The 25,223-nt window shown below is 34.5% G+C and overlaps 1 protein-coding gene across 2 annotated transcripts in view; it reads left to right on the top strand.

Moving 5' to 3' along the window:
* The window catches only part of RPS6KA6 (ribosomal protein S6 kinase A6), a 188,350-nt gene that overhangs the window by 129,960 nt on the left and 33,167 nt on the right, over positions 1 to 25,223 (top strand). Inside the window, exons 18-20 of one of the 2 annotated variants that reach the window (XM_023249024.2) lie at positions 9,312 to 9,473; positions 18,497 to 18,573; positions 20,374 to 20,491. In XM_023249024.2, the coding sequence (XP_023104792.1) occupies positions 9,312 to 9,473; positions 18,497 to 18,573; positions 20,374 to 20,491 (357 nt within the window). The remainder of the gene's footprint in view (positions 1 to 9,311; positions 9,474 to 18,496; positions 18,574 to 20,373; positions 20,492 to 25,223) is intronic. The other variant, XM_045050812.1, reaches the window with a different exon arrangement.

The following is a 25,223-nucleotide window of genomic DNA, read 5'->3' as shown; positions in this document are numbered from 1 at the left end:
AACATTCCCATCAACAGTGCACGAGGCTTCCTATTTTCCACATCCTTGCTAAAACTTGTTATTACTTGTCTTTTTGATTCTAGTCATTTGATAATTGTAAGGTGGTAACTCATTGTGGTATCGATTTGCATTTCCTGATGATGAAATGCATCTTTTCATGTGTCTGTTGGCCATCTGTATGTCTTCTTTACAAAAATGTCCAGAGGACTATATATCTTGACCCTTGCCAACCCCTCCTCCAAATACAATAGCAAATTTGGATTCTAAACATTTGAAGTATTAGCATATTAAAACTTGTAGTTGAGGAGCAGGCCTGTTATTTTGCTTCCTATGTCTTCATATAGAAAGCAAAGGAATTGAGTTATGAAAAAAAGGTCAACTTTTATTATATACAGATATACAAGGAAACAAAGTCACAAATCATTTAAAAGTTTCAGTTTGAATCCATCATAATTGTGCAACTATACTTGCTTAAGATGAAAACACTTAAAAATGTACTATTAAGAATTGGCACAATGAAAATTCTACATAGGGCCTTATTATAATTAAGAAAAATAAGTACTCAGTATGTGGTTTAGGAGAGTATATTTTCAATATTTTGAAATAAAATGCATAGTGCTAAAGGAATAATTCTATTATAATTTAATTCCTTGATTTTTGTTACCAACACTCTCTAAAAAAAGTGTAATCAGAATTTTTGAGAAGAGTGAAATAACTTTTTTCATTACTATTTTAATTTATACACATTTATTTTTTAATTTAAATTCAGTAAGTTAACATACAGTGTAGTATTGGTTTCAGGAATAGAACCCAGTGATTCATTATTTACAAATAACACCCAGTGCTCATCTCAACACGTGCACTCCTTAATGCCCATCACCCATTTAGCCCATTCCCCCACCCAACACCCCTCCAGCAACCCTCAGTTTGTTTTCTGTATTTAAGAATCTCTTATGGTTTTCCCCCCTCTCTGCTTTTATCTTATTTTTCCTTCCCTTCCCCTATGTCCATCTGTTGTGTTTATTAAATCCCACATGTGAGTGAAATAATACGATATTTGTCTTTCTCTGCTTAACTTATTTCACTAGCATAATACACTCTAGTTCCATCCACATTGTTGCAAATGACAGGATTTCATTCTTTTTGATTGCTAGATAGTATTCCATTGTATATATATACTACATCTTCTTAATCCATTTATCAGTGGATGGACATTTGGGCTCTTTCCATAATTTGGCTATTGTTGATAGCATTGATATAAACGTTGGGGTACATATGCCCCTTTGAATCAGCATTTTTGTATACTTTGGATAAATTCCTGGTCGTGCAATTACTGGGTCATAGGGCAGTTCTATTTTTAATTTTTTGAGGAAACTCCACACTGTTTTCCAGAGTAGTTGCACCAGTTTGCATTCCCACCAACAGTGCAAAAGGGTTCCTTGTACTCCATATCCTCGCCAAAATCTGTTTCCTAAGTTGTTAATTTTAGCCATTCTGACAGGTGTGAAGTGGTGTGTCATCGTGGTTTTGATTTCTACTTCCTGAATGATGAGTGATATTCAGAATCTTCTCAGGTTAGGCATCTGGATGTCTTTGAAAAAGAGTCTATTCATGTCTTCTGCCCATTTATTTATTGTATTATTTGTTTCTTGGGTGTTGAGTTTGACAAGATCCTCATAGATTTTGGATACTCACCTTTTATCTGATATGTCATTTGCATATATCTTCTCCCATTTCATCAGTTGTCTTTTAGTTTTGTTGATTATTTCCTTCACTGTGCAGAATATTTTTATTTTGATGAGGTCCTAATAGTTCCTTTTTACTTTTGTTTCCCGTGCCTCTGGAGACGTGTCTAGTAAGAAGTTGCTCCAGCCAAGGTCAAAGAGGTTGTTGCCTGTTTTCTTGTCTAGGATTTTGATGGTTTCCTGTCACACATTTTGAATTTATTTTTGTGCATGGTGTAAGAAAGAAGTCCAGTTTCATTCTTTTACATGTTGCTGTCCAGTTTTCCCAGCACTATTTGCTGAAGATACCATCTTTTTTACATTGGATACTCTTTCCTCCTTTGTCTAAGATTAGTTGTCCGTATATTTATGAGTCCATTTCTGGGTTTTCTATTCTGTTCCATTGATCTTTGTGTCTGTTTTTGTGCTAGTACCATACTGTCTTGATAATTAGAGCTCTGTAATACAGCTTGACGTCCGGAATTGTGATGCCTCCAGCTTTGCTTTTCTTTGTCAACATTACTTTGGCTATTCAGGGTCTTTTCTGGATCCATAAAATTTTAGGATTGTTTCTTGTAACTCTGTGAAGAATGCTGCTGTTATTTCGATAAGGATTGTATTGAATGTGTAGATTGCTTTGGTAGTATAGACATTTTAACAATTTGTTTTTCTTCCAATCCATGGACATGGAATGTTCTCCATTTCTTTGTTTCTCCTTCAGTTTCTTTCATAAGCTTTCCAAAGTTTTCAACGAACATATTTTTTACCTCTTTGGTTAGGTTTATTCCTAGTTATCTTATGGTTTTTGTTGCAATTGTAAATGGGATTGATTTCTTGATTTCTCTTTCTGCTGCTTCAGTACTTGTGTATAGAAATATAACAAACTTCTGTATGTTCATTTTATATCCTGTGACTTTGCTGAATTCACATATCAGTTCTAGCAGATTTTTCGTTGGGTCTTTTAGATTTGCCATGTAGAGTATCATGTCATCTGTGAAGAGTGAAAGTTTTACTTCTTCTTTGCCAATTTGTATGCCTTTTATTGCTTTTTGTTGTCTGATTGCTGATGCTAGGGTTCCCAGTACTATGTTGGACAACAATGGTGAGAGTGAACATCCCATTGTCGTTTTCCTGACAGTTTTTCCCCATTTGGGATGATATTAGCTATGGGCCTTGCATATATGACTTTTATGATGTTGAGGTATATTCCCTTCTATCCCTACTTTCTTCAGGGTTTTTATCAAGAAAGGATGCTACATTTTGTCAAATGCTTTTTCTTCATCTATTGAAAGGATCTTATGGTTCTTATCCTTTCTTTTATTAATGTGTTTTATCAAATTGATTGAGATACAAATATTAAATGAGCCCTAAAGCCCAGAAATAAATTCCACTTAATCATGGTGAATAATCTTTTTAATGTACTATTGAATTTGATTTCCTAATATCTTGTTGAGAATTTTTACATCCACGTTTATCAGGGATATTGGCCTGTAATTCTCCTTTTTAGAGGAGTCTTTGACTGGTTTTGGAATCAAGGTAATGCTGGCTTCATAGGATGAGTTTGGAAGCTTTCCTTCCATTTCTATTTTTTGGAAAATTTGAGAATATGTATTAACTCTGCTTTACATGTCTGGTAGAATTCCCCTGGGAAACCATCTGGCCCAGGACTCTTATTTTGTTGGGACATTATTGATAACTGATTCAATTTCTTTGCTGCTTATTGGCCTATTCAAATTTTTTGTTTCTTCCTGATTGATGTTTGGTAGTGTGTGACTGTCTAGGAATTTGTGCATTTTGTCCAGATTGTCCAGTTTTTGGCATATAATATTTCATAGTATTCTCTTATAATTGTTTGTATTTCTTGTTGTTAGTTGTGATCTGTCCTGTTCCATATGTGATTTGGCCTATTTGGATCCTCTCTTTTTTTTTTTTTCTTTTTGAGAAGTCTAGCTAAGGGTTTATCAGTTTTGTTTATTCTTTCAAAAAACCAACTTTCAGTTTCATTGATCTGTTCTACCATGGTTTTGTTTGTTTGTTTGTTTGTTTATATATCATGTATTTCTGCATTAATCTTTATTATTTCCCTTATTTTGCTGCCTTTTTTGCTTTACTTACTGCTCCTTTTCTAGGTACTTTAGGTGTAAGGTTAGGATGTGTATTTGGAACCTTTCTTGCTTTTTCAGATAGGCCTGAATTGCAATGTACTTTCCTCTTAGAACTGCCTTTGCTGCATCCCAAGTGGTTTGGACTGTCATGTTTTTATTTTCATTTGCTTTCATGTACTTTTTATTTCATCTTTAATCTTGGCTCACCCATTCATTCTTTAGTAGGATGTTCTTTAACCTCCACATATTTGAGAGCTTTCCAAATTTTTTCTTGTGGTTGACTTGAATTTTCATAACGTTGTGATCTGAAAAAAATGTATGGTATGATCTCAATCTTTTGTACCTGTTGAGGGCTGATTTGTGACACATTATGTGATCTATTCTCGAGAACATTTCATATGTACCAAAAAGAATGTGTACTCTGCTGCTTTAGGATGAAATGTTGTGAATATATTTGTTAAGTTCATCCGATACACTATGTCATTCAAATCCATTGTTTCCTCTTTGCTTTTCTGCTTAGATGATCTCTCCTTTCCTATGAGTGGGGTATTAAAGTCTTCTATTATGGTGTTACTATCAATGAATTTCTCTATGTTTATTACTAATAGATTTACATATTCATGTTCTTCCAACTTGGGGCCATAAATATTTACAATTGTTTGATATTTTTGATTGATAAGCCACTTAAATATTATATAATGCCCATCTTAACTTCTTGCTACAGTCTTTGCTTTAAAATATAGTTGTATGGTAACCTGGGTGGCTCAGTCAGTAAGTGTGCGACTTCGCCTCAGGTCATGACCTTGCGGTTCATGAGGTTGAGCACTGCATTGGGCTCTGTGCTGACATCTTAGAGCCTGGAACCTGCTTCGGATTTTGCGTGTCTCTCTCTCTCTATGCTCCTCCCCCACTCACACTCTGTCTCTCTCTCAAAAATAAATAAGCATTAAAAAATTGTAAATAAATAAATAAATAAATAAATAAATAAATAAAATCTAGTTTGTATAAGTGTGGCTACTTCGGCTTTCCTTTGACATACATTAGCATGATAGATGGTTCTCCATTCCCTCACTTTCACTCTGCAGGTGTCCTCAGGTATAAACTGAGTTCCTTCACAGCAGTATATAGATGTCTTTTTTTTTTTTTTTTTTATCTGTTCTGATACCCTATACCTTTTGATTGGAGCATTTAGTCCATTTACATTCAGAGTGATTATTGAAATATATGAATTTAGTGTTATTGTGTTATCTTTAGATTTCATGTTTCTGGTGATGTTGTCTGGCCCTTTGTAGTCTTTGCTGCTTTGGTCTTTTTTTTTTTTTTTTTTTTTTTCTCAAAGAGTCCTCCTTAAAATTTCTTGAAGGGTTGCTTTAGTAGTCATGAACTCTCATATTTTTTCTTTGTCTGGGAAATTCTTTATCTCTCCTTCTATTCTGAATGACAGCCTTGTTGGATCAATGATTCTTGGCTCCATATTTTTCTTATTCAGCATATTGAATATTTCCTGCCCCTCCCTTCTGGCATGCCAAGTTTTGGTGGACAAGTCTGCTGCTAACCTTATGTGTCTACCCTTGTAGGTTAAGGGCCATTTGTTCCTAGCTGCTTTCAGAATTTTCTCTTTATCCTTGTATTTTGCAAGTTTAACTATGATATGTTGTGATGTTGACCTGTTTTTGTTGATCTTGAAGGGAGTTCTCTGTAACTCTTGGACTTGAATGCCTGTTTCCTTCCCCAGATTGGGAAGTTCTCAGCTATAATTTGTTCATATAAAACTTTTGTCCCTGTTTCGTGCTCTTCTTCTTCTGAGACTCCTATGTTATGGGTATTGTTTCGTTTCATGGAATCACTTAGTTCTGTAATTCTCCCCTCATGGTCTAGTAATTTCTTTTCCTTATTCTTTTCAACTTCATTATTTTCCATAATTGTATCTTCTATTTCACCTATTGTCTCCCCTGTTTCTTTTATCCTCACTGTCACTGTATCTAGTTTCTTTTGCATCTCACCTATAGCATTTTAAAATTCATCCTGACTAGTTCTTAAGTCTGTGATCCACAGCAAGTGTCTCTCTTGTGTGTATTATGCTTTTTTCAAGCTCAACTAGCAGTCTTATGATTGTTATTCTAAATTCTTCTTCATATATATTGTTTATATGTGTTTTGAGCAAGTCCTGGCTGTGATTTCTTCTTGACCTTTCTTTTGGGGAGAATTCCTCCATCCTCTCATTTTGGCTAAGTTTCTGTTTTTGTGTGTTTTAAAAGCTTGTTATGTTTCCTGCACCTGACAGTACTACTAAATGAAAAATTGGTCACACACTGTCGAGGGCCTGGCATTTCAGCAAATGTTTCTGGTTTACAATGTTGGCACTCTGCTGTTTCGTTTTTGCTGTTTTTTTTCCCACTAGTCAGTCCTCTGCAGAGATCTTCCTGCCTTGCAGTAGTGGAGTGTTGGGCCTTTACCCAGGTGTGCTTTGATTTGTTTGTTGAAGGAACTGTGGGAGGAAAAAAAGGTGTCAGTAGCTTGATCCCATAAAAAAAGAAAAAGAGGGGCGCCTGGGTGGCTCAGTCAGTTAAGCGTCCGACTTCGGCTCAGGTATGATCTCGCGGTCTGTGAGTTCAAGCCCTGCGTCAGGCTCTGTGCTGACAGCTCAGAGCCTGGAGCCTGTTTCAGATTCTGTGTCTCCCTCTCTCTCTGACCCTCCCCTGTTCATGCTCTGTCTCTCTCTGTCTCAAAAATAAATAAACGTTAAAAAAAGAAAAGAAAAAGAAAGGGAACACACACACACACACACACACACACACACACAACAAACAGAGAATCAAAAAAAACTATAAAGCTGATTCCAAGGAAAAAGAAAGAAAAAAGTAGAAGGAAAGAGAAAAGTAGGAAAAAGAAAAGAATAAAAAAGTCTGATCCAAGGAAAAATAGAAGATGAAATGACAAAAAAAAAAAAAATCAGGTATTATGAGCCTGATTACAAAAGAAAAAAAAGGAGGAAAAAAGAAAGAAAAAGAGTTCTCTCTTGGTGCCTGAAAGGTGTTAGCTATGCTGGTCTGGAAAAGAGGCCAGCTGCACTGGCTTGGAATAAGTCTTGCCCCAGTAAATAAGCAGTTACTAGGCACAGAGGTGAAGGGTTTGGTGAAATTGGGGCCCGCCTCCACTAAGGGTCACTGTGTTGCTCTCTGAAATCTCACCATGTTGGTTTTGGTGGGGAAAATGGCACCACACTAATCTCTTGTCTCCAGAGCGGGGATCTTAACCCTCACTATACAGGAAGCCTTCACAGAATAGCGATGGCAGTAAGTTTTCCCTGTGCCACAACTATCCCGTGCCTCTCCTTGGTTCATGGCTGGGATTCAAAACCCAAACTCTTAAAGACCTGGCAAGGTGTGGATCTGCTCCCGTTCTCTGGAGTAGAGCCTCTCCACCCTGCTGATAAAAAGCTTTTGGCTGGCACCTGCAGGGTCTTTTGTCCTTGGGGAGGCAACAAACCTTCTTCCAAAAGTACTCCAGGAAGGGGACTGTTCTTTCCCAGTGCACACCATAAATATCTACATGCTATGCACTCCAGGGCCAGATCCTTCCTCCCCAGGACCATGAGCCATGGCTCCACTCTGGAGAAAGTCGCGTACTTCCAAAACCTCAGAGTTTGAACTCCAAAAGCTGTTTGCAAAACCGAACTGGGACACTCATTACTTCTTGCTTCACAATCCATGGTCCAGAGAGATTTTGCTCTTGTGCTAATGCGATGCCACACTTTCTCAACCCTTCTCTCTGTCTCTCCCCTTTGTCTCTCCAGAAAGGGTTTCCTCCCCTCTACGACTCTTATTTTTTCTGTCCCCCAAATCACCTCCATGCATCTTGCATTTGCCAAGCTGTCTCCCTCCAACTACGGAGATACTTCTGCTACTCTGAAGATCTATTTCTTGGGTACTCCAAGTAATCTGACCTCATTACAGCTGTGTTTGAGGGACAATGCAAGGCCAGGGTCCCCCTACTTCTCCACCATCCTGATCACTCCTCCCTTTAATTTTAGAAACCTTCAGGTTCTTACATCAATTAAATAACTTGACAGACATATATTGAACATTTCTTCATGCCAGGCATTGTAAAAGGTATTGCAGATTCAAGCATGAGTAAGACTTGGTCCTTATCTTTAAGTAACTTTTAGTGTAGTGAAATGCTGATCAAATATAGGACTAGAATAAATGAAGTGTATAGTATTAGTAAGAAAATCATCACATAAGGAAGTTTAGAAAATTTTCCATTTCTAGCATTTCATTTTGTTCTCATTGTTTCTGTTTTTCTTCTTGAGAGTTTCATTCATTGAAAGCATGTTTTTGTTTTACTTCATTGATGTAATTATAATAGCCATTTTATGTTTTAATTTTTTAATATTTTGTGAATTTTGAATAATTCATTTTATTGAGATATAATTGACATATAACATTATGTAAGTTTAAGGTATACAACATATTGATTTGATACATCTATGTACTGCAATTTGATTAATACCATGGCATTAGTTAGCAGCTTCATCATGTCACATATAACAACAGCCACTTTAAAATCATCTGTTAGGTCCAATATGGTTCATCTTGGACTTGGAATTGATTGATACTCTCTTTTCCTGAAACTGTGTTCCATTTACTTGGTTCTTTGTTAATTAGATAATTTTGGATTATATACTGCATATTTGAATATTATGAAGATTTTTTGTAATGATATTTTTCTTCAATGATTATTATTATTTTTTTTGGTGGATAATTTTCATGGCAGTGTTTGCACTGAAAACTCTTTGCTTTTTGGGCAGCAACTCTGGACTCTGTTATCTTTTGTCTTTGTATGAATTACATTGAGCCTCTTCTATACATTTTTAACTCAGGAGTCAGTTTTGGCTCTTTTTTGTACAGAATTCCTCACAAGCATTCACTGTTTTTTAGCATCTCTTTTATGTTCCTCCATGCCAGAAAGACTGGGCTTTTCCACATGTGTTTTCACCATCACTGGGTGACATAGGAACTACACTTAATCCTAGGCTAAAAGCCACAGATATGGGAGCCTTACTTATAGCTCCCTATTTTCCCTCCTTAACAAAGTCTACGCATTCCATCAGAGTCTGTCTGCTTCTGTCCATTCTCCAGTATCTTCATGTAGTTGATTTTTCAATTTTGTTCAAGCTTTAGAGTTGTTTATTGTGGGGAGGAGAGCGTTGAGTAGGGTCTTAGTCCCTTATTTCCAGAAATGGAACTGAGAATTGAGTTTTAATATTTGAGATTGGAAATGTTTAATGAACCTTGTGGCTTGAATAGAAACTGGAACATACTTCAGGCTGTCAAGGCTACCAACACTGGAGAGAGTGTCATTTTCAAATTTTTATAATTTAGAAAGTTATTTTTCCTGGAAATATGTTAACTCAAAATGTGTTATTTCATAGATATATATAGTTCACTATAGAAATATATTTTTTTCTTTTATGTTCAAGGTTGTTCATCGTGATCTTAAACCTAGTAATATTTTATATATGGATGAATCGGCCAATGCAGACTCCATTAGGATCTGTGATTTTGGGTTTGCAAAACAGCTTCGTGGAGAAAATGGACTTCTTTTAACTCCATGCTACACTGCAAACTTTGTAGCACCTGAGGTATTCTTTAAAACTTTAGTATTAGCCTTTTGTTCTTTTCTTTTAGTTGAATATATATAATGTCATGTATGTGTTATAGTTGATAGGTAAAAACTGAGTTATCTTTTCCCAACTATAAAGCTGTTTAAATCCACAAATTCTGATAACCCTTAATATAAATATTCAAACTAGTAACTCACATCTGAAACTAGCCTGAATGTATAATAATCAGACTATTGTATTCTCTTGTGTTATGTACTAGCATCAGAATCATACCCTTGTAGAGCTGGGAGGAGAATAGAGATAACCCCATCTTCAACATTAAATATTCTAAATGAAGTAATTGAGGCTCAAAGTACTTAAATAAATTTTTCAAGACCCAACATTCCCATAGTAATAAAACCAGGATAAATTTGCAGATATTTTAGTTTGTGCTGAAGAAGAGGTAATCTATATTTAACATTATATATAACTTATAAGGGCAGTACCACCCATGATTGTCTTTAAGATATAATTCCTGGAGCAAACAGCTTCACAGGGATTTTTATAAGCAGTGGGATTTTTCTTGGCACATAATACTCATTTGTAGATCTTAGAGGGAAGAGTCGGGAAAGGTGAGTCTGGGGAGGTAAAGGAGTATAGGCTTCATTTTTACCAACTTTCAACAGTCACTTCTGATACTGGGGATAGGAGCTTTGACAGTAGCAACCTCAACAGGACTGTAATTATGATTGATAAAAAATAAATCAGGGATGGAATTGGCCATATACATATTGTTGTTTATAAATTAGGAACTGTTCTTATATGCTATGAATAATGATAACCCATATGAATTATCATATATACAACATAAATCAGAATACACAAAAATCTTCATGTTAAAAAATTGAATGTTTCAAGTCAGATGTTTGAAAAATTTAATGTTTCAAGTAAGAGAAGAAGAGTAAAATAATTTGAGGATGAATTCTTATCTCATCTCATGTGCATGTTTTCTGGGTTTTTTTATATCAAATACTATAACTTTCAGGATAATATTTCACATCACATATAGCAAGACATTTGTATATGAATATCAATAAATCTGTATTTTAATGTAGCTATTAGAAAAATATTTTTTCTTTTCTTTTATTGATGTGATTTTTCACATTGGTTGATTTGCAAATATTGAACCAGCCCTGCAGCCCAAGAATGAATCCCACTTGATCATGGTGAATAAAACATTTTATATGCTGTTGAATTCAATTTGCTAGTTATCTTGTTAAGAATTCTGGCATCCATATTCATCAAGGATATTGGCCTCTGGTTGTCTTTTTTTGCTGGGTCTCTGGTTTGGGAATCAAAGTTAATGCTAGGTTCATAGAATGAATCCAGAAGTTTTCCTTCCCTTTCCATTTTCTGGAACAACTTGAGAAGGATAGGTATTAACTCTGCTTTAAATGTCTGGTAGAATTCCCCAGGGAAGCCATTTGGTCCAGGACTGTAATTTCTTGGGATATTTTTGACATCTCATTCAATCTCTTCACTAGTTATGGGTCTCTTCAAATTTTCCATTTCTTCCCATTTGAGTTTTGGTAGTGGGTGGGTGTTTAGGAATTTGTCCATGTCTTCCAGGTTGTCCAGTTTGTTGGCATATAATTTTCATAGTATTCCCTGATAATTGCTTGTGTTTCTGAGGGATTGGTTATAATAAATCAATTTTCCTTCGTGATTTTATCTACTTGGGTCATTTCTCTCTTCTTTTTGAGAAGCATGGCTAGAAGTTTATCAATTTTTTTTCCAGAAACCAACTCTTGGTTTCACTAATATGTTCTACTGCTTTTTGGGATTGTTTATTTCTGCTCTGATCTTCATTATTTCTCTTCTTCTGTTGGATTGGGGTGACTTTGCTGTTCTTCTTCTAGTCCTGTCAATAGATGCAGAAAAACATTTGACAAAATACAACATAAAACCCTCAAGAAAGTCTGGATAGAAGGAGCATACTTAAACATCATAAAGGCCATTTATGAAAAGCCCACAGCTAATATCATCCTCAATGGGGAAAAACGGAGAGCTTTCCCCCTGAGATCAGGAACACGACAGGGATGTTGACTCTCACCGCTGTTGTCTAACATATTATTGGAAGTCCTAGCGTCAGCAATCAGACAACAAAATGAAATAAAAGGCATCAAAATTGGCAAAGATAAAGTTAAGCTCTCACTTTTTGCAGATGACATGATATCATACATGGAAAACCCGAAAGACTCAACCAAAAGTCTGATAGAACTGATACATGAATTCAGCAAAGGTGCAGGGTGCAAAATTAATGTACAGAAATCGGTTGCATTTTTATACATCAATAATGAAGCAACAGAAAGAAAAATAAAGAAACAGATCCCATTCACAATTGCACCAAGAATCATAAAATACATAGGAATAAACCTAACCAAAGATGTAAAATATATGTATGCTGAAAACTATGGAAAGCTTATGAAAGCAATTGGAGAAGATACAAAGAAATGGAAAAGCATTCCATGCTCATGGATTGGAAGACTAAATACTGTTAAAATGCCAATACTACACAAAGCTATCTACACATTCAATGCAATCCCAATCAAAATTGTACCAGCAATCTTTGCAAAGCTAGAACAAGCAATCCTAAAATTTGTATGGAACCACAAAAGACCCTGAATAGCCAAAGTGATAGTGAAGAAGACCAAAGCAGGAGGCATCACAATCCGAGACTTTAGCCTCTACTACAAAGCTGTAATCATCAAGACAGTATGGTACTGTCAAAAAAGCAAACACATAGACCAATGGAATAGAATAGAAAACACAGAACTCGACCCAGAAATGTATGGCCAACTGATCTTTGACAAAGCAAGAAAGAATATCCAACGCAAAAAAAGACAGCCTCTTTAACAAATTGTGCTGGGAGAACTGAACAGCAACATGCAGAAGAATGAAACTAGACCACATTCTTACACGATACAAAAAAGTAAACTCAAAATGGATGAAAGACCTGAATGTGAGACAGGAAACCATTAAAACCCTAGAGGAGAAAGCAGGCAACAACCTCATTGACCTCAGCCGCAGCAATTTATTGCTAGACACATCTCCAAAGGCAAGGGAATTCAAGCAAAAATGAACTATTGGGACTTCATGAAGATAAAAAGCTTCTGCACTGCAAGGGAAACAATCAACAAAACTAAAAGGCAACCAACGGAATGGGAAAAGATATTTGCAAATGAAATATCAGGCAAAGAGCTAGTATCCAAAATCTATAAAGAGCTCACCAAACTCCACACCCAAAAAACAAATAACCCAGTGAAGAAATGGGCAGAAAACATGAATAGACACTTCTCTAAAGAAGACATCCAGATGGAAAACAGGCATATGAAAAGATGCTCAACGTCGCTCCTCAACAGGGAAATACAAACCAAAACCACACTCAGATATCACCTCACGCCAGTCAGAGTGACCAAAATGAACAAATCAGGAGACTATAGATACTGGTGAGCATGTGGAGAAACGGGAACCTTCTTGCACTGTTGGTGGGAATGCAAATTGGTGCTGCCACTCTGGAAAACAGTGTGGAGGTTCCTCAAAAAATTAAAAATAGACCTACCCTATGACCCAGCAATAGTACTGCTAGGAATCTACCCAAAAGTTACAGGAGTGCTGATTCGTAGGGGCACTTGTACCCCAATGTTTATAGTAGCACTTTCAACAATAGCCAAACTATGGAAAGAGCCTAAATGTCCATCAACTGATGACTGGATAAAGAAGATATGGTTAATGTATGCAATGGAATACTACTTGACAATGAGAAAGAATGAAATCTTGCCATTTGTAGCAAAGTGGATGGATCTGGAGGGTATTATGCTAAGTGAAATAAGCCAGGCAGAGAAAGACAGATACCATATGTTTTCACTCATATGGGGATCTTGAGAAACGTAACAGAAGACCATGGGGGAGGGGAAGAGGGAGAAAACAAAAACAAAAAGTTTTGGAGAGGGAGGGAGGCAAACCATAAGAGACTCTTAAGGACTGAGAACAAACTAAGGGTAGATGGGAGGTGGGGGGAGAGGGGAAAGTCGGTGATGGGCGGGGAGGAGGGTACTTGTTGGGATGAGCACTGGGTGTTGTATGGAAACCAATTTTACAATAAATTATATTTTAAAAAGTATATATATTTTTATTGAAGTAAAATTTGCATACAGTGTTATATTGGTTTCAGGTATGAAATAGTATATTTAATAATAAAAATAAAAATATAGAAAATAAAAAATAACTTATTAATAATTAAAAATTCCCGTATTAAAAATTTATTTTCTTCCTTTAAGATGTTGATGTTGAAGAGGAAACATAACATCTGATTTATAAAGTTTTTATGATAAGAGGTTTGCCATATAAAAATTATGTACATATCCAGGAAATGTAATTTAATCTCTATTTCAATTAAGTACATAGAATAATGAATGTACAAATTTTTATCACATTACAATATATAGAAACTGTATTTCCAAAAATAAATATCAGAACAAATACATGATCCACAAAGGGGTTATTGCACTGCCCCTAGGTTTAAGAAATATAGCTTACACATTGAAAAATTAGCCTTTCTAGAATATTTAAGGCTTTTGTAAGGATAAGAAGGTAGAATATTTGAGATTTGGGCTTTTCTGTTAAATATAGGATATATATTCATCATAAATATTCTATCATTTATGCAGTAGACAAAAGAAGGATATAGAATAACCATTTTAATGGCTGAATTTTTAATATTGACTTAATCTTGTGGATCTGGTATGATGGAAACTTCTCACTGGGAAAAGGTTAGGGCTAAGTGTGTCCCAAATGAACATTTTAAAGTCAGACATTGAAAGGAAAAATACAGAGTATGTTTGTGTTTAGATTAATGATTAGGTAAATATTTTCAGGTTAGTCGGGAGGTAAACATTTTTAAATGAGTGCAGGTCCACAAAGTAGAATACAGCCCATTTATGCTTTTTATCTTCACAGACTGCCATTGTATTATGACATTCTCATCATTGTAATAGTGAAGGTTTTCAAGTGGTCGTCTGAAAACCATTTCTCCATAACTAGTGCTTGAACTATCTTTGGGTAGTATTTGTATTTTCAAAATACTTTTTTTATTTTTGAGAGAGAGGAGAGAGAGAGAGAGAGAGAGAGAGAGAGAGAGAGAGAGAGAGAGAGAATGTGCATTCACACACACGCGAGCACATTAGTGGGGAAGGGGCAAAGAGAGAGGAAGAGAGGGAATCTCAGGCTCCACACCCAGTGTTCAACACAGAGCCTGTTGGGCTTGGTCCCACGACTCTGGGACCATGACCTGAGCTGAATTCAAGAGTCGGATGCTCAACCAACTGAGCCACCCAGGCTCCCCTCAAAATACTTTGAAAAGTTTTATTATCAAATGCTGAAGCCTCTGCTAAGCAATAAATTAATATTTATACAATTTTGTGAATGAAATACAGAGGTTTTGTGTAGGATTAGTTTCTAAATTTCAGACCTTTTCAAAAATTAGCAATAAAGTATATGAAATACATTCTCTTTTAAACTAGAATCAGAGGGGCGCCTGGGTGGCGCAGTCGGTTAAGCGTCCGACTTCAGCCAGGTCACGATCTCGCGGTCCGTGAGTTCGAGCCCCACGTCAGGCTCTGGGCTGATGGCTCAGAGCCTGGAGCCTGTTTCCGATTCTGTGTCTCCCTCTCTCTCTGCCCCTCCCCCGTTCATGCTCTGTCTCTCTCTGTCCCAAAAGTAAATAAACGTTGAAAAAAAAATTTTTTTAACTAGAATTAGAAAGATTCAAGTATCCGTGCAGATATTTGAATAAATAATAGCATTTATGGGGGTATAAATTCACTATTTCATCACAGTAAATAGAATGTTTGTTTGCTAAAAGATATGCTAATGAGTACAATTTTGGCTTAACAGCAAAGAAAAATATGCATTCACTTTTTGATATGTATCAACCTGACCAACCTCTTAAGGTTTACTTAGAGATGCTTTTCTACTATAACTATGTTGCCAAAAAAATAATATATCCCCCCCAAACATTTTATTTTTTATAAAAGCAAACAACTTATAATGTCCTACTAATATTTAGTGTATACTGAGGTCTAAAAATGATCCTGAGTTAAAGGAACATATAGTAAATTGGAGGGAAGTTGTGTGATGTGAGTGGTTTAGCTATATCTCATTATTTATTAGCCTTTGTGGTCCTTACTTGTGTTATGTAGGTAAGCCAATTACACAGGTATTTTGATAAACTCTTTACCTTCTCAAGTTTGCACATATGCTTGTTCTTGTAAGTACATTTCGACTAAGAAAAAATTATATCTTGAAGTTTAAGTTAGATACTCATTAGTCATGTATGACAATTGTCAAAACCAAACATTAATATTTTTAACCTTTTATAAGTGAAATGTTCATGCTGCTGGCTATGCACTCCCCAGTGTTAAGGTATTAATAGTATTTTTATTCTGTTTTTATGCCTAAAAGCATTAGCAGTGGGTTTATTTTTTTTATATTTTTAAGTTTTTATTTAAATTCTGGTTAGTTAACATACAGTGCAATATTATTTTCAGGTGTGCAATTTAGTGATTCAACCCTTACATACAACACCCATTGCTTTTCACAAGTGCACTGCTTAATCCCCATCATCCATTTTATCCAGCACCCCACCCACCCCTCTGGTAATCATCAGTTTGTTCTCTATACTTAAGAGTCTGTTGCTTGGTTTGCCTCTCTGTGTCTTTTTTTTTTTTTCACCTTTGATCCTTTGTTTTGTTTCTTAAATTCCACATATGAGTGAAATCACATGGTATTTGTCTTTCTCTGACTGACTTATTTTGCCTAACATAATACTGTCTACCTTGCAAGTGGCAAGATCTCATTCTTTTTGATGGCTTAGCAATATACCATTGTGTATATATACCACAACTTTTTTGTCTATTCATCAGTTGATGGGCACGTGAGCTGTTTCCATAATTTGGCTATTGGAGATATTGCAGCTATAAACATTGGAGTGCATGTATCCCTTTGAATTAGTATTTTTTATCCTTTGAGCAAATACCTAATAGTGCAGTGTGGATCATAAGGTAGTTCTATTTTTACCTTTTTGAGAAACCTCCATACTGTTTTCCACAGTTGCTGTACCAGTTTGCATTCCCACCAACAGTGTCAGAGGGTTCCCTTTTCTCTGCATCCTCACCAAAACCTGCTGTTTCCTGTGTTGTTAATTTTAGCCAATATGACCAGTATCAGGTAATGTCTCATTGTAGTTTGATTTGTATTTCCCTGATGGTGAGTGATGTTGAGCATCTTTTCATGTGTCTGTTAGTGATCTGGATGTCTTCTTTGGAAAAATGTCTATTCATGTCTTCTGCCCATATCTTAACTGGATTATTATTTGTAACTGTTTTTGGATGTTGAGTTTTATAAGTTTTTTATAGCGGTTTTACACTAACACTTTATCAAATATGTCATTTCCAAATATCTTCTCCCATCAGAAGGTTGCCTTTCAGTTTTGTTGACTATTTTCCTTTGCTATACAGAATATTTTTATTTTGATGTGGTCCCAATAGTTTATTTCTGCTTTTGTTTCCCTTGCCTCAGGAGACACATCTAGAAAGAAGTTGCTAAGGCCAATGTCAAAGAGGTTACTGCCTCAGTTCTCCTCTAGGATTTTAATGGCTTCCTGTCTCTCATTAGGTCTTTAATCCATTTTTGTTTTGGTCTTTAATCCATTCTGCATTTATTTTTGTGTATAGTGTAAGAAAGTGGTCCAGTTTCATTCCTTTGCATGTTACTTTCCAGTTTTCCCAACACCATTTGTTGAAGACACCTTTTTCTCATTGGATATTCTTTCCTCTGATGAAGATAAATTGACCATAGAGTTGTGGGTTCATTTCTGGGTTTTTCTATTTTATCCTAATGATCTGTGTGTCTTTTTTTTTCTTTTTTTTTTTTTGCCAGTACCATACTGTCTTCATGACTACAGCTTTGTAATATGACTTGAAGTCCAGAATTGTGATGCTTCCAGCTTTGCTTTTCCTTTTCAAGGTTTCTTTAGCTATTTGAGGTATTTGTGGTTCCATACAAATTTTAGGATTGTTTCTTCTAGCTCTGTGAAAAGTGCTGGTGGTATTGTGATAGGGATTGAACTGAATGTGTAGATTGCTTTGGTTGGTATAGACTTTTAAAAATATTTGTCTTACAATCCATTTCATCTATTTTCAACAAAACTCTACTAACTTCATATAGAAACCTCACATGAATATATAATAAATATATTGTTTGATATTATTAACACTAGCCCCAAGAACAAAAATCATCTACCTAAATTATTGCATGAAAAATTAATTAAGCCATTCAGAATTTTATCAAATGTTTTTGTGATCCATAAATATTCCACTGTTTCCAATACATAAGCCTTGAATGTAAGATATAAATTCATTTTGCTTTCATAAATGTATATATCATCTTACCATCTTTTGCATGGTAAGGAGGCAATTATCATAGACATTAAAAACACAAGCTCTAGAGTAAGAATACCTACTACACTACTTACTAGTTTTTTGATATTGGGCAAATTATGTGACATTTGCCTTAGTTTCTTCATATTCAAAATTGAAATAATAATATGTACCTCATAGCCAGTGTCAGGATGAAAAGACAGTACTGTATATAGTACATATTAGGCTCTTTGTATGCATTAATCTTAAATTTTGATGTCTATGTCTGGTTTTTCTAAGAGTAGGAGTGAAAGTTTATTGGAGTCAGGGATCATATATTCAAAGTTGTTTCTTTTATGACCCATGTTACTTAATCACCTTATTTTTAGCCATTTATTCAATGCTTGCTAATTGCAAAGGCTCTGCCTTTAATATTAAATGAATCTAGTTTTGAAAAGATTTACATGATGTAAGTTTTTAAATTGTGAACATTTGTGAGATTATTGGAAGTACAACAATGGTCTTTCAGATGAGAAAACTGAGTTTATACTGAGTGATACCAGATAATATATATTTCTTCCTCAGGTTCTTATGCAACAGGGCTATGATGCTGCTTGTGATATTTGGAGCCTAGGTGTCCTTTTTTACACCATGCTGGCTGGGTAAGAAACATATATTCAAAATAATACACATCATAATTTGAATTTCATCTGTATATTTTCATCTGGAAAGAAATGGACAGATGAAAATAGCCTTAAATAAAATAGTACCAACATTTTAAAATAATATATATTGTTTATTTATAAAAGGTAAAAAAATAAAGTGTTTAGTGTGGTACTCTTCAGGTATATAATTAAAAGAATTTCAACTAGAACTAAAACTTTTAAAATTAAAACATGTATTTTATTTTGATATTATACATTCAGTGCATTAATTTTTTAATGTTTACTTGAACATAATAATTTCTTTTTCAGTGGGTACTTGCCCACTGAGTTTCTTGATATTGAGTTAATTTTTTGAAAGTACTTGAATTCTGGCTTTTCTGATGATAGAGATTAAGTAAGATCATACTTTATAAAAAATATGAATAGTAACAGAATACTCAACTACAGAAACACATAGCTGCCTTCCCTTAAACAGATAAATACTAAACAAATTTGATAATTGAATATATTAATGTTGGTAATTCATAAATAATATAATTGCTGTTGTACTCTTAATAATTAGTAGCACTTTTATTTAGGAATAAAAATTTATGGCTGTAGAAAAAAGGCTAGGTTTAGCAGTATATTGCATAGAATGGAATTTGAAGAATTATAATGTAATTATATAATGTACTTAGGTGTGACTTTTAAAGAAAAAATTTAGTAAAATTTAAATATGTTTGACATAACAGGAGCTTTATAAATATGAATATGATGACTTTGCATTATTTATTGGATTGATGGTAATTGCTTATCAGCATATTCCACATACTTTTAGATATATTACATACTTATGCAAAACATTTAGTTATAGACCACAGCAAGTACTAAGGATAACAGTAGTGAAAAGTTTGCATATGAACTGCAATTAGGGCTACTGGTTTCAAACCATGGGGGATACCATTTCTAGATTGCTGCTTTCAAATATTTACTTTACGACTAACAGAAAATGAATTTGTGTGTGAGTGTATGTATATATATTTAGTGTTATCTCTACCCAATTGTTACAAGAGAGAATTAAGACATAAGCATATCAAGATATCTTCCTCATACTTCTTAACCATAAGTCTTTATTCCCAAATTTGAATACCATTTTCAGTTTCACCTGTTATAATGATACAAACTGATCACTTTGTTATTCTATATTAATTTTAAGCTACTTAAACATTAAACAATGTATTTGTCTTCCTGTCCATGAATATTGATCAACATAATAATTTTATTGACTATAGAGTTTTTAGTTACATTGATATAAATATTTAACGCATTGTTTATGGACATTAATTAAAAATATTGTTAACCTGTTTCCCTGGATAATTCTGTTAATTTGTTAGTGAATAAATTTGAACCAATCACTAAATACATTCTCAATTTATACAGTTAACAATTTCTTCATAGTAAGTATATTTGTGTTGCTAACTTATGCCTGAGAATACAAACTTTGCATGTTTTATTTTGGTCTAATTTTAAGCCTATAGCTTCACACGAAAAGCCATCTTTATTTTATTTTAATTTGATTAACTGATCAAAGGAAAAATATTTATGTAAGCAAGACTCCCTATTTTATTAAATAATCCATGAAGATTAAGTTCATTGTTTCAAATATAAAACTTGATGTGAAAGGTAAAGGGAAATGTTAGATAATACTTTTAATTTGCTATAGTAAGTATTTGCATGTTGTCTTATATTCATCGCTTTCAATTAGATTTAATTTGTATATTAGGCACTCATGTCTATTCAAATCTATTTTATTAATAGCTACACTCCATTTGCTAATGGCCCCAATGATACTCCTGAAGAGATACTGCTACGTATAGGCAATGGCAAGTTCTCTTTGAGTGGTGGAAACTGGGATAATATTTCAGATGGAGCAAAGGTATAAAGTATAAATATCTTTTGTTGCATTCATATTAAATTGTGGAAATCTTTAAGTTATAGCCTAGTCTGTATTTTCAGAGTATCTGATGGTGTTATATGTCAGTATTTGTTTTTAAGTCAACTCACATGTATATGCGGATTGAACAAGATGAAGGCTAATTTTTTTTTTCTGCCATGCTTCTGGGCCATATTTCTCTCATATCAATTCGTATGTGTTCAAGGAATATAAACTAGTTTCATTATTAACCAAACTAAAAATGTAAATCTACTGAGGAAAAATACATATTTAAAGCTAACTAGAGCTGATTTCTGCATTTGGTATATTTTTACACATCTTTTCTTCTTTAGTACAGACATTGACTCATGATAATGCAAGCAGTTTTTATAATGTTAACTTATTCCTTGATAATATATGAACTATTTATCAGTAAAACCTAGATATTTATTGATGATGCAGAGCTATCCAAGAGAAATATAATGAAAGCCACATATGTAATTTAAAAATTTCCAGTAGTCACATTAAGAAACAAAAAGAAACTGGTGAAATTAATTTTAATAATATATTTTATTTAACCTGGTACATCTAAAATATATCATTTCTACATATAATCAATATAAAAATTAGTAATATATTTTACATTCTTTTTTTATATTAAAATCAAAATCTGGTTATGTACTTTATAATTACAGGCCATATAAATTTGGACTACCCACATTTCTTTTTATTTTTTTCTTTTTTTATCATTATTGTTTTTTAATTTTAGTATATTTGACACACAATATTACATTAGTTTCAAATATAGAGCATAGTAATGCAATAAGTTCATACATTATGCTATAGTCTCAAGTTGGACTACGTACATTTTAAAAGGTTTAATAGCCACATGTAGCTAGTGGCTGTCATAGTAGACAGTATAGTTTCAGTGTAATTGGCCTTATTTAATTTAGGAAAAAACATTGATCAAACCTTGACTATGAACTCTTAACATTTTTACTTTAAAATTTTTGAGTTTTAAAACAAAACTCCAAAGGTTTTCTGCATGTGGCTTATAGGGCCCTGAAGCTTTTAAGCTGCCATATGAAATAGAAAACAATTTAATTCCAAAGGAATTGCTTATATTTAATATCTGCTAATGATAAAATCTAATTGTCTTAACATTAGCTAACCTGTAGGGTATATTTTGAAATAAATCTCATATCCTAATTATTATAGAGTAAATAAATCAGGGATTTGATTGCAATGACCTTTCAAACATTAGAAAAACAAGGAAGGGATTGAGTTTGAGTCTCGGCCATAACACAAGTGTACTGTGTGGTGTAGTAGAAAAAAAAAACTGATTAGAAGCTAGGAAAACAGAGTACTAGTTTTGGATCCAATAAAGAACTGCCTCAGTTTTCTCATCTGTAAAATTTAAGAACTAGGTTCTCCAAAATTCCTTCTGACTCCAAAATCCCATTTCTTTGCAGTTTTTTTTATAATTTGTTATATTTCTACATACAAAGTGATTGAAACTACTAGTATTATTAATTAAATATATGTATTTTCTAGTCAGCCAGTTTGTGTGTCACAAAATGCAGTTTCCCAAGGAACAATTCCAATGTTTAGAGCTATACATATGATATTTCTGCATTTCTTTTAAAAAATAACTGCCAACTGTGAAAGTAATGCTGAAATAGATATTTATTTTTATTTATTTTAATTTTATTCATTTTATTTTTTTGATAAAAAATTTATTGTCAAATTGGTTTCCATACAACACCCAGTGCTCATCCCAAAAGCTGCCCTCCTCAATACCCATTACCCACCCTCTACTCCCTCCCACCCCCCATCAACCCTCAGTTTGTTCTCAGTTTTTAACAGTCTCTTATGCTTTGGCTCTCTCTCACTCTAACCTCTTTTTTATTTTTTTCCTTCCCCTCCTCCATGGGTTTCTGTTAAGTTTCTCAGGATCCACATAAGAGTGAAAACATATGGTATCTGTCTTTCTCTGTATGGCTTATTTCACTTAGCATCACACTCTCCAGTTCCATCCACGTTGCTACAAAAGGCCATATTTCATTCTTTTACATTTCCACGTAGTATTCCATTGTGTATATAAACCACAATTTCTTTATCCATTCATCAGTTCATGGACTTTTAGGCTCTTTCCATAATTTAGCTATTGTTGAGAGTGCTGCCATAAACATTGGGGTACAAGTGCCCCTATGCATCAGCACTCCTGTATCCCTTGGGTAAATTCCTAGCAGTGCTATTGCTAGGTCATAGGGTAGATGTCTTTTTAGTTTTTTGAGGAACCTCCACATTGTTTTACAGAGAGGCTGCACCAGTTTGCATTCCTACCAACAGTGCAAGAGGGTTCTTTTTTCTCCAAATAATCTCCAGCATCCATAGTCTCCTTATTTGTTCATTTAACCACACTGACTGGTGTGAGGTGATATCTGAGTGTGGTTTTGATTTGTTTTTCCTTGGTGAGAAGCGATGTTCAGCATCTTTTCATGTGCCTGTTGGCCATCTGGATGTCTTCTGTAGAGAAGTGTCTATTCATGTTTTCTTCCCATTTCTTCACTGGGTTATTTGTTGTTCGGGTGTGGGGTTTTGGTGAGCTCTTTATAGATTTTGGATACTACCCCTTGGTCCGATATGTCATTTGCAAATACCTTTTCCCATTCTGTTGGTTGCCTTTTAGTTTTGTTGATTGTTTCCCTTGCAGTGCAGAAGCTTTTTATCTTCATGAGGTGCCAATAGTTCATTTTTGCTTTTATTTCCCTTGCCTTTGGGGATGTGTCAAGTAAGAAATTGTTGCGGCTGAGGTCAGAGAGGTTTTTTCCTGCTTTCTTCTCTAGGGTTTTGATGGCTTCCTGTCACACATTGAGGTCCTTTATTCATTTTGAGTTGGTTTTTGTGAATGGTGTGAGAAAGTGGTCTAGTTTCATCCTTCTGCATGTTTCTGTCCAGTTTTCCCAGCACCATTTGTTAAAGAGACTGTCTTTTTTTCCATTGGATGTTCTTTCCTGCTTTGTCAAAGATGAGTTGGCCATATGTTTGTGGGTCTAGTTCTGGGGTTTCTATTCTATTCCATTGGTCTGTGTGTCAGTTTTTGTGCCTATACCATGCTGTCTTGATGATTACAGCTTTGTAGTAGAGGCTAAAGTCTGGGATTAGGATGCCTCCTGCTTTGGTCTTCTTCTTCAAAATTATTTTTGCTATTCAGGGCCTTTTGTGGTTCTATACAAATTTTAGTATTGCTTGTTCTAGCTTCGAGAAGAATGCTGGTGCAATTTTGATTGGGATTTCATTGAATGTGTAGATAGCTTTGGGAAGTATTAACATTTTAACAATATTTATTCTTCCAATCCATGAGCATGGAATGTTTTTCCATTTCTTTATATCTTCTTCAATTTCCTTCATAAGCTTTCTATAGTTTTCAGCATACAGATATTTTACATCTTTGGTTAGATTTATTCCTAGGTATTTTATGCTTCTTGGTGCAATTGTGAATGGGATCAGTTTCTTTATTTGTCTTTCTGTTGCTTAATTATTAGTGTATAAGAATGCAACTAACTTCTGTACATTGATTTTGTATCCTGCAACTTTGCTGAATTCATGTATCAGTTCTAGCAGACTTTTGGTGGAGTCTATCGGATTTTCCACGTATAATATCATGTCATCTGCAAAAACTGAAAGCTTGACTTCATCTTTGCCAATTTTGATGCCTTTGATTTCCTTTTGTTGTCTGATTGCTGATGCTAGTACTTCCAACACTATGTTAAAACCAGCGATGTGAGTGGACATCCCTGTCGTGTTCCTGATCTCAGGGGGAAAGCTCTCAGTTTTTCCCCATTGAGGATGATATTAGCTGTGGGATTTTCATAAATGGCTTTTATGATGTTTAAGTATGTTCCTTCCATCCCTATTTTCTCGAGGGTTTTGATTAAGAAAGGATGCTGAATTTTGTCAAATGGTTCTTCTGCATCGATTGACAGGATCATATGGTTCTTATTTTTCTTTTTTTAATGTGATGTATCACATTGATTGATTTGCAAATGTTAAACCAGCCCTGTAGCCCAAGAATGAATCCCACTTGATCATGGTGAATAATTCTTTTTATATGCTGTTGAATTCAATTCGCTAGTATCGTATTGAGAATTTTGGCATCCATATTGATGAGGGATATTGGCCGGTAGTTCTCTTTTTTTTACTGGGTCTCTGTCTGGTTTAGGAATCAAAGGAATGCTGGCTTCATAGAATGAGTCTGGAAGGTTTCCTTCCCTTTCTATTTTTTGGAATAGCTTGAGAAGGATAGGTATTATTTCTGCTTTAAATGTCTGGTAGAATTCCCCTGGGAAGCCGTCTGGTCCTGGACTCTTATTTGTTGGGAGGTTGTTCATAACTGATTCAATTTCTTCGCTGGTTATGGGTCTGTTCAAACTTTCTATTTCTTCCAGTTTGAGTTTTGGAAGTGTGTTAGTGTTTAGGAATTTGTCCATTTCTTCCAGGTTGACCCGTTTGTTGGCATATAATTTTTCATAATATTCCCTGATAATTGCTTGTATTTCTGAGGGATTGGTTGTAATACTTCCATTTTCATTCATGATTTTATTTATTTGGGTCATCTCCCTTTTCTTTTTGAGAAGCCTGGCTAGAGGTTTATCAATTTTGTTTATTTTTTCAAAAAACCAACTCTTGGTTTGATTGATCTGCTCTACATTTTTTTATATTCTATATTGTT

The sequence above is a fragment of the Felis catus genome, chromosome X (genome assembly GCF_018350175.1).
Source record: "Felis catus isolate Fca126 chromosome X, F.catus_Fca126_mat1.0, whole genome shotgun sequence".
Lineage (NCBI taxonomy): Eukaryota > Metazoa > Chordata > Mammalia > Carnivora > Felidae > Felis > Felis catus.
The sequence above is the reverse complement of the archived record's forward strand: the minus strand, read 5'-3'. Positions and strand labels throughout refer to the sequence as shown.